Source organism: Enhydra lutris, unplaced genomic scaffold (genome assembly GCF_002288905.1).
Source record: "Enhydra lutris kenyoni isolate GAN:26980312 unplaced genomic scaffold, ASM228890v2 scaffoldscaffold74, whole genome shotgun sequence".
Taxonomy (NCBI): Eukaryota; Metazoa; Chordata; class Mammalia; order Carnivora; family Mustelidae; genus Enhydra; species Enhydra lutris.
This window is the reverse complement of record NW_019154158.1, coordinates 5,536,883-5,555,925: the sequence shown is the minus strand read 5'-3', so window position 1 is coordinate 5,555,925 and position 19,043 is coordinate 5,536,883. Positions and strand designations below refer to the sequence as shown.

The 19,043-nt window shown below is 40.9% G+C and overlaps 1 protein-coding gene across 2 annotated transcripts in view; it reads left to right on the top strand.

Moving 5' to 3' along the window:
- The window catches only part of LOC111160200 (hydroxysteroid 17-beta dehydrogenase 6), a 37,233-nt gene extending 29,395 nt beyond the window's left edge, over positions 1-7,838 (top strand). Inside the window, exons 4-5 of one of the 2 annotated variants that reach the window (XM_022523106.1) lie at positions 3,537-3,700; positions 7,295-7,838. In XM_022523106.1, coding sequence (XP_022378814.1) covers positions 3,537-3,700; positions 7,295-7,512 — 382 coding nt within the window. In that variant the 3' untranslated portion in view covers positions 7,513-7,838. The remainder of the gene's footprint in view (positions 1-3,536; positions 3,701-7,294) is intronic. The other variant, XM_022523107.1, reaches the window with a different exon arrangement.
- The last annotated feature ends 11,205 nt before the right edge of the window (positions 7,839-19,043 follow it).

Genomic DNA, 19,043 nt, shown 5'->3' with positions numbered 1-19,043 from the left:
TTTTTTTAATTAAAAAAAATTTTTTTAAAGATTTTATTTATTTATTTGACACAGAGAGATCACAAGTAGGCAGAGAGGCAGGCAGAGAGAGAGGAAGGGAAGCAGGCTCCCCACTGAGCAGAGAGCCTGGCGCGGGGCTCGGGGCTTGATCCCATGACCCCGGGATCATGACCTGAGCTGAAGGCAGAGGCTTTAACACACTGAGCTACCCAGGCGCCCCTCTTTTTTTTTTTTTTTTAAGATTTTATTTTTTTAAGTAATTTCCACACCCAATGTGGGGCTTGAACTCACAGCCCCAAGATCAAGAGTCGCGTGCTCTGCCGACTGAGCCAGCCAGTGTCCTGTGGCTGCTATAATTTGGAGTGTCTGAAAACAACACATATTTATTCCCTCACAGTTCTGGAGGCCAAAGTCTGAAATCAGTGTTACTGGGCCCAAATCAAGTTGTTGACAGGGCCAGGTTCCTTCTGAAGGCTCTAGGGGAGAATCTGTTCCATGCCTCTTCCAGCTTCTATGGGCTGTCAGCATTCCTTGGCTTGTTGCTACATCACTCCAGTCTCCGCCTCCGAGGTCACATTGCCTTCTCTTCCTCTGTGGGCCTTCAAATATGCCTCTGTCTCTCTTATAAAGATAGTTGTGATTGCGGGCACCTGGGTGGCTCAGTTGGTTAAGCGTCTGCCTTTGGCTCAGGTCATGATTGCAGGGTCCTGGGGCAGAATCCACATTGGTCTCCCTGCTCAGCAGGGAGTCTGCTTCTCCCTTTCCTCCTTGCTTATGCTCTCTCTTGCTATCTCTCTCTCTCTCTCGAATAAATAAATAAAATCTTTAAAAAAAGGTAGTTGTGATTGCACACCCAGATTATCTAGCATAATCTCCCGTCTCAAGATCCTTAATTTAATCACAACTGCAGGGTGCCACATGGGTTCCAGGGATTAGGACCCAGTATCTTTGGGGGCCATTATTTAGCTTATCATGTGCCATGACCAGTAAGTATCTCTTATAATACGCATACTGTATTATCTGCCTAGGAAGGGAATAGGGAAATAATTGAAGTCATGTGAGTTGTCACCATGGGACAGGCACCTTGCTTGGCTTCCAGCCTAATTTACCTTCTGTCTGCCTCTATGGGGCTGCTGCGTGTATTTCACTGGTGTCTCAGACCCCTTGACTCATTCTCAGACCAAGAGCAAAGAATGGCCTCCCAATGTTCAAATCATGAATTCTTTTAGAAAAAATTCCAGTGTGCTCTAATTGTGCTAAGGCTGAACAGGGAAAGGAAGTTCTGGCCCACACATGAGCTGGACTTTCAGAGGGAACGCAGATCTCACGGTGTGATGGGAATCACGGTGGGGAAGCCGCAAGGGGAAGTGAAATTCTAGGTCAGAGGCACCATGGGCTTACACAGCCCTCTCTCTTTGCCAGCACACACAGCCACCAGGACAGTCTTTCTCTGAGGCTCTACCATGGAAAGTTTTAGATTTTGCTTTGATAAGGGAGGCTTTTCCTTTAGAAAAGTAGTTTTTAACCTCTAGGTTGCCTCAGAGCCTGGATGGCTTATGCACACAGATTGTCAGGTCTCACCCCCAGACTTCCTGACTTAATAAATCTGGACTAGAGCCCAGTAATTTGTATTTCTAACAGGCTCCCAGATGCTGATGTTGCCATTTATCCGGGGACCACACTTTGAGAACCACTCAGAGCTTTAGGGGGTCATGATGCTATGTGTTTTACCTTCTTATGGACCAATTATTTCAAACATTTCTCCTTGAAATCAGCTTGGGCTTCACCTTTTTCAGTGAGGCCACTTCAACCTCCAGATTAGGGAACACCCCTCATCACTGTCCCCAAACACCTAGACTATACTTCTCCCATGGTACGCAATGCCATCTTATTTCACTTGGTGAAGGCAGTACTTAGCACAGTGCTTGGTACATACCCAGCCCCCGGTAAGGATTCTGGCACTCTTTGTTGAACTAACCTGAATATTCTGGAACGACCAATGACTTGTAATTTTCATGTCCACCTCGGATTCCATTAACGGTCTTTTGTAGTCTTTGAATATATGGTAATTCTTCACAGGTCCATGCTTTTGCAGGTCCAGTTCCCACTATCTGGTATTCTGTTCTTCCCCTTTCATCACTCAGAAATTTCCTCTTTATCCTTCAAGGCTCAAGGGAACAGTCTCTCCTCATTGAAGCCTTCCTTGACTCCCTCAGAAACTGTCTGCCTCCTCCTCTCTACTTATGTAGCCCCTTGAATATCTCTCCTTTATAATTCCTTTTTTTTTTTTTAAGATTTTATTTATTTATTTGACAGAGATCACAAGTAGGCAGAGAAGCAGGCAGAGAGAGAGGAAGGGAAGCAGGCTCCCTGCTGAGCAGAGAGCCTGATGCGGGGCTCGATCCCAGGACCCTGAGACCATGACCTGAGCCGAAGGCAGAGGCTTAACCCACTGAGCCACCCAGGCACCCCTATAATTCCTTTTTTTTTAAAGGTTATTTGTTTATTGATTTGACAGAGAGAGAGAAAGAGAGAAGAGAGCACAAGCAGGGGTAGCAGCAGAGGGAGAGGGAGATGCAGGCTCCCTGCTCCGTTGGCATCACAACCTGAGCCGAAGGCAGATGCTCAACCCTCTGAATCACCCAGGCGCCCCTATAATTCTTTTGAGTTGTGTTAACAATGATTTGCTTACTTGTCAGACTCACTCATTGTGAGCTTTTTTTTTTTAAAGATTTTTTTTAAATTTATTTATTTGACAGACAGAGATCACAAGTAGGCAGAGAGGCAGGCAGAGAGGGAGAGGGGAGGAAGCAGGCTCCCTGCCGAGCAGAAAGCCCAATAAGAGGCTTGATCCCAGGACCCTGGGATCATAACCTGAGCCGAAGGCAGAGGCTTTAACCCACTGAGCCACCCAGGTGCCCCTCATTGTGAGCTTTTGAGGCAAGCAACTGAGTCTTAATTTTCTGAGATTGTGCACGTAAGATGCTTAGCACAGTAGCTGCTGTAAAAATGCTAACTTTCTTTGTTCTTCCTTGTGTCCTTCATGGCTCCCCTATCTAAAACAGGGTAGGGACTTCATGACTCTGTGGAAAGAGTGGATGTAGAATTGAGCGGTTCTGGTAGTTTGTATAATCATGTCCCCATTGTTGGACCTAGGAAATGAAAAACATTTTTTTTTCCTTTTCCTCTCCGTTTCTTTATCCTTCAAAATATTCAGTAGAGATGTTTTTAAAAACTTGTTTGGTTTTGTTTTCCTCCATGAGAGCACTGAAATCGTGTCTTTCAATCAAAAGAGTTAACTTCTGGGGCGCCTGGGTGGCTCAGTGGTTTAAGCCTCTGCCTTCAGCTCAGGTCATGATCTCGGGGTCCTGGGATCGAGCCCCACATCAGGCTCTCTGCTCAGCAGGGACCCTGCTTCTCCCTCTCTCTCTGCCTGCCTCTCTGCCTACTTGTGATCTGTCTCTCTCTGTGTCAAAGAAATAAATAAAATCTTTAAAAAAAAAAAAAAGAGTTAACTCCAGGGTTTGTATTTTCAGGCGTGAGCTTCAACATTTTGGGGTGAAAATTAGCATAGATGAGCCTGGCTACTTCAGAACCGGAATGACAGAGTTGCAGCGATGCCTGGAGAAACTCAAGCAAGCCTGGGAAGAAGTCCTTGAACATGTTAAAGAAGCCTATGGACAGAAGTTTTTTGATGCCCGTGAGCTTTTCTTTGCCTAAGATAATGGCTAACCTTGCCTGAGAAGGGGAAAAGAGGGTTGGTGAAGAATGGTGAAGATGGGCAGGTCCTCTGAGAACAAAACTCCTTAAACAAAGCCTTCGCAGGATAGGAGGTGTTGGGTAAGGTCCCATGGCCCTCGTGGTTGGCTTGGTGATGGCTTTCATGGCTGAGGAAGAGGTTGTATGGACAGCCTAGGGCCAGTGCTCATTCTGCCCTGATACGTATGGGCTGGGCCATCTATGTTACTAGGGAGGCATTACATGGCTAGAGGCCCAGAACCTCTGGGTCTTGAGAGGGGTGTGCCCTTCTGTAGTCTGGCAGGACTGGTGTGGGAGGCCTGCACAACTGAAGTACAGCCTTCAGTATCGTCTGCCCCTTTAGTAACAAAGGGCCCAGGCACAAACTCCATGCCTTATTGTTAGGGGAGGGAAGGTGTCTGTGGGTAGAGAAGACTAGGTGAAGGCCAGGTTTGCAAGGCTTTATTGGCCGAGCCCAGAGACTGGACCCCAAGTGCAGCCTTCAGGAGCCTTCTGGGAGTGAGATGGTTCAATGTCTGTAAGAATGGCATTCTTATGACCTGGAAGAGGAGGCAGTTTGGGGGTAGAGGTAAAGCAGCCTTCTTCATAGGAGTACGTCATTCACCTTGGTGTGGGGTTCCATCTTCCTGGGGGAAGCGATGGTTTTTCTTCACACAAAGGAGTCAGCAGCTTGCCAAGGCCAAAGGGAGCAGCTCCCCTTTCACAGAGGGACCCTGTGATGGGTGGGTCCCAGCAGCCTGGGCACTGGCTTTGAGTGATACTGTAGTCCAGAGAAAAGAAGGCAGACAGAGGTGCAGACAGAAGACTCTCGACCTCCAGCACTGTCTTCTGGGTGCATCAGGCCTAAGAGGGTCACGATTAGCAGAGGGGAGAAAAATTGAATCAAGAAAAAAGCTGGCACAAAACAGTGCCTGAGCCTCTCAGAACTCATAGCAAGCTAGGGAAATATCGTTCCCAACATGGCAGAGGGCCAGCTGTAGTTATAAACTCTTCCCTGTCTAAGGTTTTAAACTGTATTAGGGAATTTTTTTCCCATCTGGGTACATAGAGTTTGACAATAGAAATTAAGAGGAAAGTAGAATTTATTGTAGTGACTATACATATAAGTACATATAGATACAAAAGGATATATATATATATATATATATATATATATATACATATATATGTATATATATATATATATATGTCTGTCATGATTTAAAAGTAGTTAAGGGAGGGGTGCCTGGGTGGCTCAGTGGGTTAAGCCTCTGCCTTCCGCTCAGGTCATGATCCCAGGGTCCTGGGATCGAGCCCCGCATCGGGCTCTCTCCTCAGCAGGGAACCTGCTTCCTTTCCTCTCTTTGCCTGCCTCTCTGCCTACTTATGATCTCTGTCTGTCAAATAAATAAAAATAAAATCTTAAAAAAAAAAAAAAAGTAGTTAAGGGATGCCTGGGTGGCTCATTGGTTAAGTGTCTGCCTTCAGCTCAGGTCATGATCCCAGGGTCCTGGGATTGAGTCCTGAGTTGCCCTGCCGCTCCTATTGCTTGTGGTCATGCTCTGTCATGCTCTTTCTCTGACAAATAAATAAAATCTTTAAAGAAAAGAATATAAAAGGAATTGGAATTGTTCAAAGAGTTATTATCAATATAAAGTTGTTAATAAGGTATTTTTTATTCTTTTTCTTATTGGTCCTTTAAAATTGGTGTATATTTTATACTTATAGTATATCTTAACTTGGATGCTAAATTTTCCTAGGAAATACTTCATCTGTAGATTAAGAAAATTTAGAGTTGCTGGAGCATTATTTATAAGAATATAAATTACCTTATTAATAATTTCACAATGATAATAAATACTGAAATGGTAGTATTTTGGATATGGAGGATTAAATTTTTTTTTTTAAAGATTTTATTTATTTATTTGACAGACGGAGATCACAAGTAGGCAGAGAAGCAGGCAGAGAGAGAGGAGGAAGCAGGCTCCATGCTGAGCAGAGAGCCCGATGTGGGGCTCGATCCCAGGACTCTGAGATCATGACCTGAGTTGAAGGCAGAGGCTTTAACCCACTGAGCCACCCAGGTGCCCCTAAATATATTTTTTTAAGATTTTATTTATTTATTTGGCAGACAGAGATTACAAGTAGGCAGAGAGGCAGAGAGAGAGGAGGAAGCAGGCTCCCCGCTGAGCAGAGAGCCCGATGCGGGGCTCGATCCCAGGATCCTGAGGCCATGACCGGAGCTGAAGGCAGAGGCTTTAACCCAATGAGCCACCCAGGCGCCCAAAATAACTGTATTATTAAAATTAATTAATTTCATGTGTTTCCTTTTTTTTTTTTTTTGAAGATTTTATTTAATTATTTGACAGACGGAGTCCATAAGTAGGCAGAGAGGCAGGCAGAGAGAGAGGGGGGAGCAGGCTCGATCCAGATGCGGGGCTCGATCCCAGGACCCTGGGATCATGACCTGAGCCGAAGGCAGAGGCTTTAATCCACTGAGCCACCCAGGCGCTCCTCATGTGTTTCCTTTTTTTTAACTTTAAAATTTTTTTAAATTTATTTTTTGAAAAGATTTTTATTTATTATTTTATTGGACAGAGAAAGAAACAGCGAGAGAGGAATACAAGGGGGGAGTGGGAGAGGGAGAAGTAAGCTTCCTGCTGAGCAGGAAGCCTGATTTGAGTCTCGATCCCAGGACCCTGGGATTATGACCCAAACTGAAGGCAGCTGCCCAACCATCTGAACCACCCAGGTGCCCCCTGTTTTCTTTTTTTTTAAGTGGCAACTAGAAAATTTAAGATTACATATGTGGGTCTCATTATTATTTCTATCGGATAACACTGTAAATTATTCTGATCCATGGACAACTCCAAAAATACTAAAATGTTTTCCAGAAATAGATTTGAGTTTTAAAATGAAAATTAATTAAAATTTAAAAATTCAGTTTTTAGTCATACTAGCTATATTTTAGGTCTTCAGTAGCTACATTTGGCTAATGGCTGTCACTGGGAAGCATAGATCTACAGCCTAATCCTTGTAGAAATCAAATGTCGTTAGATTTCTGTGGCTGTATAGCAGGGTCTTAACCTTAAAATATAAGGAATAAAGATTTTATTTATTTATTTGACAGACAGAGATCACAAGTAGGCAGAGAAGCAGGCAGAGAGAGACGGAGGGAAGCAGGCTCCCTGCTGAGCAGAGAACCCAATGCAGGGCTCGATCCCAGGACCCTGCTGGGATCATGACCTGAGCTGAAGGCAGAGGCTTTAACCCATTGAGCCATCTAGGCACCCCTAAAATACAAGGAATAAGATTGGGGCACCTGGGTGGCTCAGTTGGTGAAGTATCTGCCTTTGGCTTAGGGCATGATCTCAGGGTCTTGGGATCGAGCCCTTGTGTCAGGCTCCCTGCTCAGTGGGGAGCCTGATTCTCCATCTATCTCTGTCCCTCTTCCCTGCTCATGCTCTCTCTCTCTCTCAAATAAATAAATAAGATCTTTTTAAAAAAAAACGCAAGGAATAAGATGGCTGACCACCATTTCTCTGTTTGTATACAGATTACAGTGGCGTCAAACAAGAGCTGTTGAAATGTAGCACAAACCTGAACCTGGTCACTGACTGCATGGAACATGCTTTGACGTCTGTGTATCCCCGCACTCGATACTCAGCTGGTTGGGATTCTCAGTTTTTTTTCATTCCTCTCTCCTATTTACCTACATCACTGTCAGACTACATACTGACTAGGTCTTGGCCCAAACCAGCCCAGGCCGTCTAAAGAAAACTGGTTTGATTGCTCTCGAAGAAGACGAAAGTCCGAAATTGATAATTAGTGTCTCAGTAATCCTTATTAGGAACTAACATGTTTATAGTCCAGATATCCAAAGCTTATTCCTTGAGGAATTTTTACTATTTTAAGAATTTTTTGATGAGAATATTTCCAAAATACATCATTCTTCTTTGCCTGTTAAACAGAGTAAACAGAAAATAATTCAACTTGTTTTGATATTATTTCTTTATGTAAATGAATAGTTCTGGGCTATGATAACACTGTTGCTTGAGGACTATTTAGAAATATATGGACTTCTTTATCTTTATTTGTACTATGGTACTTTTTTTTTTCTACTCTGGTACTTTTAATAAATATTTCATTTTGCTTTCTTCTCTGTTTGCCAGCTATTTTTGATGATGTTTCTTCCTTGTTTAAAAATAAATGATTTTTAATTTTGTAAATGAAAATAATACACACACACACACACACACACACACACACACAGTTAAATGTTCCATTAATACTCAAAAGCTTAAAAATAAAAAACAGCAGTTCCCCACGCTTCATTGCTGCTCCTCAGAGGTAAATGCTTTCAACTTTTACCTATTTCTTCTGGTATCAACCTCTATATTTCTAAGTAATATACTGTTATTTCTAAGTAATTCTAAGTAATATACTGATTTATTAAGTTTAGACATTCTCAATTGATTTCCCACTAAGAAAAATCCTGTTGATTTTCTTATTAGTTTATTCATACCACTTTCCTGACCATTTCCTGTATCCCAATATTTTAAATAAAATTTTATCTTATTTTCAGTAATTAATAGTGTTTGCATTGTTAAGTATGTGAATATTGCTTACTGTTCAGTCAAGTATTTTTCCTTTATAATACCATCTTTTTGTTTTTCTTAGAGTTAATAATTGCCTTGCTTTTTTACTTGCAGTATTTTAAATTTACTTTAATTTTTTTTGGTTCTTGCAGATGTCAGAACACTATCAGTAGTATTTTTAGATTGCTAAACAGATTATCATTCCATTTCAATTGATCCAAGAAAGGATCACACTTTGATTTAGTTGTTATGTCCCTGTTCTCTGATTTAACCTATAATAATTTCTTCATTTCAAAAAAGAATCTTTTATAATACGGACATTTTTGAAGAGTATTAGTTATTTTGTAAAGCATGTCCTCATGATCAGATCTGGGTTATGCATTTTGGCAGAAATGCCACAGAAGTAATATTGAGTCCCTCTCAATGCATCCTATCAATGGGCATAGATGTCAGTTTATCTCATTATTGGTGATGTTTTTAAGTTTGAACCCTTGGTTAAAATAGAGTCTGCCAAGGGGCACCTGGGTGGCTCAGTTGATTGTCTGCCTTCAGCTTAGTTCGTGCTCCTAGCATCCTGAGATCGAGCTCCACATTGGGATCTCAGCGGGGCATCTACTTCTCCCTCTCCTCTGGCTTGTGCTGTCTCTCTCTCTCTCAAATAAATAAAAATCTTTAAAAAAAAATGGAGTCTGCCAAGTCTCTCTACTGTAAAGTTAATTTTTTTCTTTTATAACTAATAAATAATTCGTGAAGATATTTTGAGATTATATAAATGTCCTGTTCCTCATCAAACTTTTACCTACTAATTTTAGAATTATTAATGATTCTTTTTAAAATCAGTTATTACTATGATGATTATGAATGATTTTTAACTCCCTCACTCCATCTACATTTACAAGTTGAAATTTCCATCTCCTTTATTTTTTTATTTATTATAAGAATAGACTCATGGGGTCACCTGGGTAGCACAGTTGGTTGAGCCTCTGCCTTCGGTTCAAGTAATGATCCTAGAGACCTGAGATTGAGACCCATGTCGGGCTCCCTGCTCAGTGGGGAGTCTGTTTCTCCCTCTGCCTCTCCCCCAGCTTGTGCTCTCTCTCCCTCGCTCACTCTCCCCGCAAATAAATTAATAAAATCTTAAAAAAAAAAAGGAATGGACTCATGGATTCTTTTTTTTTTTTTTTAAGATTTTATTTATTTATTTGACAGAGAGAGATCACAAGTAGACGGAGAGGCAGGCAGAGAGAGAGAGAGAGAGAGGGAAGCAGGCACCCTGCCGAGCAGAGAGCCCGATGCGGGACTCGATCCCAGGACCCTGAGATCATGACCTGAGCTGAAGGCAGCGGCTTAATCCACTGAGCCACCCAGGTGCCCCTGGACTCATGGATTCTTAGTTTAATTAGTTATAAGCCATTTCTGTCATTATGTATTTTGTATTTTTAGAATTCTTATATCTGTACAACTTTTTTTTTTTAAAAGATTATTTATTTGAGAGAGTGTGAGAGGGGGAAAGAGGGAGAGGGAGAGTGAATCTCAAGCAGACTCCATGCTGAGCGTGGAGCTGATGTGGGGCTGGATCTCACAAGGCTAAGATTATGACCCAAGCTGCAATCAAGAGTCAGATGCTTAACCAACTGCTTTTGGCTGTGCTTTACCATTAACTCCAAGCGCCTGTGCATTCGTGTGCCCTTCTAGGACAAATTGGCACCAGCCACAGTGTGGCAAGACTCTCCCCCAGAGGATAAGCATGGGTCCGTGTCTCGCTGGCTTCCTAAAATTTGGAGTTTTGAAACCCAGCTAGTGGACCTCAGATAAAACATAGGAGCACTGCCCTGTTGGGTGAGCAGATGGCTTGGACAAAGACAGGGGAAGGCAGGGATCTAAGGGGATCGTGTGCCTGGGACACATGAGGAGAGATTGTTCACTCTTCTGTGAGGGCTTCCTAAACAGTGGTGGTGTGAACTTTGCCTGCCCCCCCCCGCCCCCTATCAGCACAGTGCCCACAGTGGAGGCTTGAGCCGATTATACCAAGCCCCAGCCCCCTGCTAGGACAAGTGTGTCTGAGAGTCAGAGTAGCGGTGGGCCCTCCCCGAGAAGACCAGCACAAACCCCCCACACGCACCAAGTCTACTGACCATAGAGTGCTGCAAAGCTTCAGCTCTGGGGCAAATAGGAAATAGAGTCTAACCTCTTTTAACAAGCAGACCAAAGCACACCCAGTTAGAACCTGCCACACACTGGACAAGTTCCCAACATTCCCCAACTCAGGCAAGGAGAAAACACACACACACACACACACACACACACACACACACACACACACACACACTCCTTCCTCCAATTCCTCCACCCTCCACCCCTGCCTGTGATAACCATGTATCTAAACTCTTTTCTATGAGTTTGGTCTCACATATAAGTGAGATCATACAGTATTTGTCTTTTTCTGACATGCCTTCGAGGTCTATCCATGTTGTCACAAATGGTAGAATTTCCTCATTTTTTTTATTGCTGCTAATATTCCATTATATATACACACCACAACTTTATCCATTCATCCATCCACAGACACTTAGGTTGTTTCTCTGTCTTGAGCAATATCAGTAATGTTGCTATGAACATGGGAGTCCAGATATCTTTCAGAGTTAGTGTTTTTATTTCCTCTGGATATATTACCAAAAGTGGAATTGCTGGGTCATATCGTGGCTTTATCTTATTTTTAAATTTTTTTATGGAACTTTCATGCTGTTTTTCATAGTGACTGTATCAGTTTACATTCTCACCAGCAGGGCACAAAGATTCCCTTTTTTCCATATCTGTACTAGCATTTGTTATCTCTTGTCTTTTTGATGATGACCATTTGAATGGATGTGAGGTGATACCTCACTGTGTGTTTTGTTGTTGTTTTTTTTTAAGATTTTATTTATCTGTTTGACAGACGGAGATCACAAGTTATGCAGAGAGGCAGGCAGAGAGAGAGGAAGGGAAGCAGGCTCCCTGCTGAGCAGAAAGCCCAATGTGGGGCTCGATCCCAGGACCCCGGGATCATGACCCGAGCCGAAGGTAGAGGCTTTAACCGATTGAGCCACCCAGGCGCCCCTCAAGTTAATTTTTGTGGGTGGTGTTAGATAAAGGTCCAGTTTTATTTTTTACATATGAATAATCAATTTTCCTAGCACTATTTATTGAAGAGACTATCTTTTTTCCAGTAAGTATTCTTGGCTCTCTTGTCAAATATAAGCTGATTGTATATGCTTGGGTTTATCTCTGGGCTCTTGATTCTTTTCCATTGGTCTAGCTGACTGTTTTTATGTCTACCATAATGTTTTAATCACTATAGCTTTATAGTGTAGCTTGAAATCAGGAAGTATGATGCCTCCTGCTTTGTTTTCTTGGGATTTCTTTGGCTATTAGGGGTCTTTTGTAGTTCCATATATATCACAAAGTTTTATTGTTAAATGGAAAGAACTTGAAGTTTATAAGCAAGAGAAACAATGATGGGGTTCTTGGCTGGTTCAGCTGGTAGAACATGCGACTTGATCTCAAGGTTGTGAGTCTGAGTCTCACACTGGGTATAGAGATTACTTTAAAAAAAGAAAAGGAGAAGAAACAATAATAGAAAGTAGACAGGGGAAGAAGGAGAAAAAAAAAGAGACAAACCAAAAAACAGACTCTTACTAACTACAGAGAACAAACAGTTACCAGAGGGGAGGTGGGTGTGGGGAAGGGTGAAATAGGTGAAGGGGATTAAGAGTGCACTTACCTTGATGAGCACTGAGTAACATAGAAGATTGTTGAATCACTGTCTTATATACCTGAAACTAACTTGACTCTGTATGTTAACTATAATGGAATTAAAAATTAAAAAAAATAAAGAAGGCCTAAATATAAATGAAGAGATATACTATTTTTACAGGTGGGTCAGAAGACTCAATATAATTGTTAATTCTCTAAAAAAAAGTAAAGAAAAGAAAAAAGAAAAATGGACAGAGGAAATGAAAAGCTGAATGACTAATAAATATATAAAATATATTCATTCTCACTAGTAATCAGAGAAATGAAAAGTAAAACCACAGAGAGATATAGTTCCACATCCATAATACTGCCAAAAATGAAAGTCAGCCAATATTAGGAGAGAAACTATAGATAAAGGGCAGATTCTACACTTCTATGCAAGATTAAATTTATAGAGCCATTTTGGTGAACAATTTGGGAAATACCTGATAACGTTGAAGTGCATTTGCCCTATGACTCAACAATTTCACTTCTAGATACAAATCATAAATATCATACATTTACACAAGAAGACCTGTACAAAAATCTCGAGTAGTCTATTGTTTGAATCATGATAAATTGGAAATAACTTATCTGTCAATTTACAGGATAATGGATAAATTGTAGTATGTTCATACAATGGTTGGTCGATCTACCTATCATCCAACTATCTATCTCTCCAACCATCCATCCATCCAACCATCCATCCATGTGATAGTTAACATGAGTCTTCATGAGGATTAAGCTACATATATCAATGTGGGTAAAATTTAAAAACATAATGAGTGATAAAAATAAGTTGCAGAAGATCTGAACAGTAGTATATCTTTTGTTTAAAGTGTTAAAACTTGCAGAAAGTCCTATATCTTGCTTATGGATATAAATATATATAGTAGAAGAACTAGTATGTTTATGAGAATAATAAACACCGAATTCCTGGTGGTAGTTACCTCTGTGGATTGAGGAAGGGTATGTTGGAGATGTCAATTGAACTAACGTTATATTTCTTAAACTACGTGTTAGATATATAGGCATAGGTGTTAATATTCTTTTTTAAAAGATGTATTTATTTATTTAAGATTGAGAGAGCATGGGGTTGGGGAGGGCAGAGGGAGAGGGGAAGGAAAATCCCAAGCAGACTCCCTACTGAGCATGGAGCCCGATGCAGGGCTGGGTCACAGGTCCCTGAGATCATGACCTGAGCTGCTCAACTGACTGAGCCACCCAGGCATCCCTAATTAATACTCTTTTTATTATTTTGTAGGACACAAATATTTAATAACAAAAATGAAATTTAAAGAAGTCATAGTCTGTATAATCTCAAACTATAGGAACTACATCTTTACCTATTACCATACCTCGTGTATAATAAACAGTCAAAAAGCACATCTTGAATGTAAAAAACAAACCACATTTTTTCAAAAGGGAGTAATAATTTGAATCTACTTTTCTAGGTTCACCTTTTAGTAGATACTGTTGGAAATCTTATCATGCCCAAATATGGTTTTAAAAAATATGTTTAAGTAGATCATTAACAGAAACTCCTATTTATCTTCTCGATTGGTTTAGTAAAGCATTACAAAATAGTCCTTGCTGAGGAAACCAATCAATAAATGTGACAGTAAAATTTTAATCTCTAGGACCTTGCATCTAGTAGTCATTAAATAAATATTTGTTGAATGAAGGAAATACAGGAAGTATAAGATTATGTGAAGTGTTAAGGCTGTTTTTCTGATGCTTTGAGGGGAAACTTTTTTTGAGAAGTTAGCAGTTGTGGGAACAAAAATCCATTTAATTGCTGACTGCAACTCGAAAGAGTGAGCACTCTCTCTATGGGTTTAGGAGTTTTCCCATGGCTACACTATTTTGCACAGCTGACATTCATTTAGATGCGCTGGGCAGGATAAACAAAACATTGATCTTTCTGTTAATGAAAGGCTTAAGCAAAACCTCTAAGTCATTAACTTCTTATCTACATAGAAAGCTGTGTCTAAGAACATTATCAATTAAAAAAGAGAGTAGCATGTATATTATGAAAGCTCTGTAAAAATAAATTTACACATAAAAAATAAATTTATACATGTATATATACATACATGCAAGCATGTAGTTTGTGTGGGAGAGAGAGAAATAATCCCAACTGTTGGTTTGTCTCAGAGGCAGGATGGGGGTTGGAACTAAACTTTCTGCATTGTACACTTTTGTAATATTTGACTTTTCTATAATTTATGTTGTGTTTATGATGGGGATATTTTATATTTCTATTTCTGGCAGGCCAGAAAACCAGTCTATTTTTTAAAAAGATTTTATTTATTTATTTGACAAAGAGAGATCATAAATAGGCAGAGAGAGGGGGAAGCAGGCTCCCAGCTGAGCAGAGAGCCTGATTCGGGGCTCCATCTTAGGACCCTGATATCATGACCTGAGCTGAAGGCAGAGGCTTAAACTACTGAGCCACCCAGGCGCCCCGAAAACCAGTCTATTAATCAGTGTGGTGAGGTTCTGGTTCTTAGGGAGTAGGACAAAGCACTGAGGTGCTTTTTACTCGGGGTTGATGATAGGGTGGGAGTTGGGGAGAGCATTACCCAAAACCTCTGCAATAATTTAAGGGCCAAGCTGATGCTCTTACCACCTGTATAGCTTCTCATTGCAAGAGGACAAAGTAGAAAGGTCTAGATGTTTTCATACTTTCACTTCCAGTTAAAGGAAGCCAAGCCCTGGAATGGTTTTCAGGGTTTTTCTTGATCTGGACTGTTCACCCCTGAGTCCCGCAGTTAACTACCACTCTCCAAATGGAGGCAGCCCGTCGGTAAGGAAGTCTCAAGTCCCCGCTTAGGGCACTTTCACCTGTTGCTCGTGGGAATGTACGTCGCTTCAAGCCTGTTGGGGGCAAATTTGATTACACATCATTAGAATTTGTAATGTTTTAAATACTCTTACGTTCAGCAATTTAACTAAGACTTTAGTCTGTGGATATAAAGTATGGGCTAAGCAATGACTTAGCTACAAGGAATGCTTGAGGCTGCATTTTAAAAATATAATAAAGAACAAATGAGAAATAATTTTAATTTCCAAAAAATGCTGAAAAGCTATAAGAAAAATGAAGCAACTATATCATAGACTATTTAATATATATATTCCCAATATATTTAATAATATTAAATATTTCATAGATTTAAGAATATTTAATTTATATTTATATAGTATAAAGTAAATATATTATTATTAAATAAAATTATCAAAACTTTATATTTAGGGGTGCCTGGGTGGCTCAGTAGTTAAGCGTCTGCCTTCAGCTCAGGTCATGATCCCAGAGTCCTGGGATAGAGCCGTGCATCGGGCTCCCTGCTCCTCAGAAGTCCTGTTCTCCCTCTCCCACTTCCCCTGCTTGTGTTCCCTCTCTTGCTGTCTCTGTCAAAAAAATAAATAAAATCTTTAAAAAAACAAAAAAACCCAGGGTGCCTGGGTGGATCAGTTGGTTAAGTGACTGCCTTCGGCTCAGGTCATGATCCTGGGGTGCAGGGATCAAGTCCTGCATTGGGCTCCCTGCTCAGCGGGTAGCCTGCTTTTTCCCCTCTCCTACCTCCTCCTACCCTCTCTCACTATCTCTGTCTCTCTCTCTCTCTCCAGTAAATAAATTAAAAAACAAAAAAACCCTTTATATTTAGTATAATAATTTCATAAATATATTCACAATATTCTTCAAAAGGGAAAAAAGACTACAAAACAGTCTGAATATTGTGGTCTACTTTTTATTTTATTTTATTTTTTTAAAAGATTTTATTTATTTATTTGACAGACAGAGATCACAAGTAGGCAGAGAGGCAGGCAGAGAGAGAGAGCGGGAAGCAGGCTCCCTGCTGAACAAAGAGCCTGATGTGGGGCTCGTTTCCAGGACCCCGAGACCATGACCTGAGCTGAAAGCAGAGGCTTTAACCCACTGAGCCACCCAGGCACCCCTACTTTTGATTTTAAAAAAGGATACTCATGGGCCGCCTGGGTGGCTCAGTGGGTTAAAGCCTCTGCTCAGGTCATGATCCCAGGGTCCTGGGATCGAGCCCCACATTGGGCTCTTTGCTCAGCGGGGAGCCTGCTTCCTGCTCTCTCTCTCTGCCTGCCTCTCTGCCTGCTTGTGATCTCTGTCAAATAAATAAATAAAATCTTAAAAAAAAAAAAAAGATACTCATGTGGAACATCTGGGTGGCTCAGTTGGTTGAGTATCCAACTCCTGATTTCTGCTGAGGTCATGATATCAGGGTCATGGGATCAAGCCCTTCATCAGGCTTCATGATCAGCTGGGAGTCTGCCTGAGATTTTTTTCTCCATTTCCCTCTGCCCCTCCCCCATCACTCTCTCCCTAAAAGTGAAAAATAAATAAAAAAGGATACACAAGAGCACACATACACTCACACAGATAAAGAAAAGTCTACAAAATGGAAGAACACCACAGATCTGGTTCTCTCCTTACACCTACATTAAATAAGGGTTTGGAGTTGGATTATGGTTTTAAATAATATCCCAAATCCTGTTCCTTAGTACATGCTATCTCTCCCATCTGGAATGACCTGCCCAGGTGGCCTCTCCCTCTTGGGAATTCCTGTGGCATTTCATCAACACTGTTACTATTCCTGAGCTGCTTACTGTTTTCTAGCCACCACCTTCTCTCTCACAGTGGATTATAACATTCTGGAGAGGGACCAGGTACCTGGTACACAGGGCACGTGGCCCTGGGTCTAGCCACATCAAATACAGTAAATATTTGTGGAATGGGTTGGATATAAACAATTTTCAGGCACCAATACGTCAGTTGAAAAGAACAAAACTTAACACGGCACAGCATATTAAATCTTTGTCTTTGACTTTCAAGATAAGCTGTTTGTTTTAAACTCCTGTCAAGGAAGGACAGGGACAAGGGCAGAGTGGTGGGTGTGCACATCTTCAGTGGAAAACTCCATGGGATGTTTTCAAGGTTTTGAACATAGAAAAATGTTAAGGATATAATGTCGATGGGAAAAAGAAAACACATGTGAAATGGTATATAGTTCCAAATATAGGGTGACCAAATAATTTATTGTTGAAACCGGGACATTTTTGGGAATGAAAGTTGGTGCTGAAATATTTAAAATTATATGATTTTTTTATTGATTTGAAACCCTTTTGGGGGCGCCTGGGTGGCTCAGTGGGTTAAAGCCTCTGCCTTCGGCTCAGGTCATGGTCCCAGAGTCCTGGGATCGAGGCCCGCATTGGGCTCTCTGCTCAGCGGGGAGCCTGCTTCCTCCTCTCTCTCTGCCTGCCTCTCTGCCTACTTGTGATCTCTGCCTGTCAAATAAATAAAATCTTTAAAAAAAAAAAAAAAAAGAAAGAAACCCTTTTGGGAGCTTCCCAGGTGAAATCTAAAACTGGCCTCGTGCTCAGAGCGTGGGGGAGAGACTGAAGAAAGAGGCAGGCCACTCCAGGGCGGTGGGTGGCAGTTTTAATAAGCAAAAGGAACTTCCATATGGGGCTTGTCTTAGGCGGCAGCAAGACGAATGGATCCCTGCACCCGCTCATTGCATCTTAAGAGTTTATAAAGAGGCCCACGCTGGGTTCAGTCACGTATACCGTGCATGTGTTGTCAACACCATATCGCTATCTCAAGGCTGTGTCCTCGGAGCAGTCCCTGGGAGTGGGAAAGTCAAGGGGAACCCACATTCCAAGCACAGGGGAGGGGGCGAGGATCCTGTGATCACTGGGGCCCACCTCACGGGTCAACTGGTGGTCACGTCTTTTCAGTGACATATAATTCACATACCATAAAAATCACTCATTTGAAGTATACAATTTAGTGGTGCTTAGTATGTTTATAGAGGTGTGCAACCAGTGTCTAATTTCAGAACATTTTCATCTCCCTCAAAGGAAACCCTGTACCCAAAGTATTTATTTCTTTGTTTCCTTTAATTTTAACCTATTTTTTACTGTGAAATATAATGTACATACAGAGAAATACATATATATATGCATATATATATAATTTTTAAATATATATATAATTTAATAAATAACTATAAAGTGAATACCCCCGGAACTCTCACTTTGGTCAACAACTGCTACCCAATGCATACTATCCTCATTTGACCATCTAGAGGGACACACTACCCAGACTTTTGTCAAAATAATTTCCTTGGTTTTCTTTTTAGTTTTTAGTTGAACTACTCCCGATTTTCTTTCCTTTCTAAAAATTAAGATATAATTGACACGTATTAGACATTTCAGGTGTACCACATAATGATCTAATATTTGTATGTATTGTGAAATAATCACCACAGTAAATCTAGTTAACATCCCTCTCCATATATGATTACAAAAATTTTTTCTTGTGATGAGAACTTTTAAGATCTCTCTTAGCAACTTCCAAATATGCAATACTGTATTATTGCACCGTATTAACTACAGTCATCCTGCTGTACGTTACATCTCCAGGACTTACTCATTTTATAACTGGAAGCTTGCACCTTTTGCCTCCCTTCATCCACTTCTCTGTGCACCCCCGCCGGGACCCCCACCACACCGGACAACCACCAATTCGTTCTCTGTATCAATGAGCTCGGTTTTTGTTTTTGTTTTTAAGATTCCACATTCAGGTGAGATCTTATAGAACTATTTTTGATTGTATTTCTAAAAAATAGAGTCTTGTTTCACCTATTTTAATTCTCCCACATCTTGCTTCTCTTACCCAGCATTACGCTTACACAATTTGCCTATAGTATGGTACATGGAAGTAGTTTCTTCATTTTTATTACCGTGTGTTCCAATTCATGAGGATTTTCTAGCAACCATTTGGTTATTGATTTGTGGAACAACTATCTTTTGATGAGAGAACTATCAGCAGAGGACTTTGATATTTGTTGAGACTTGCTTCATGGCATACTATATATGGTCAAGTTTTACACAAAGCAT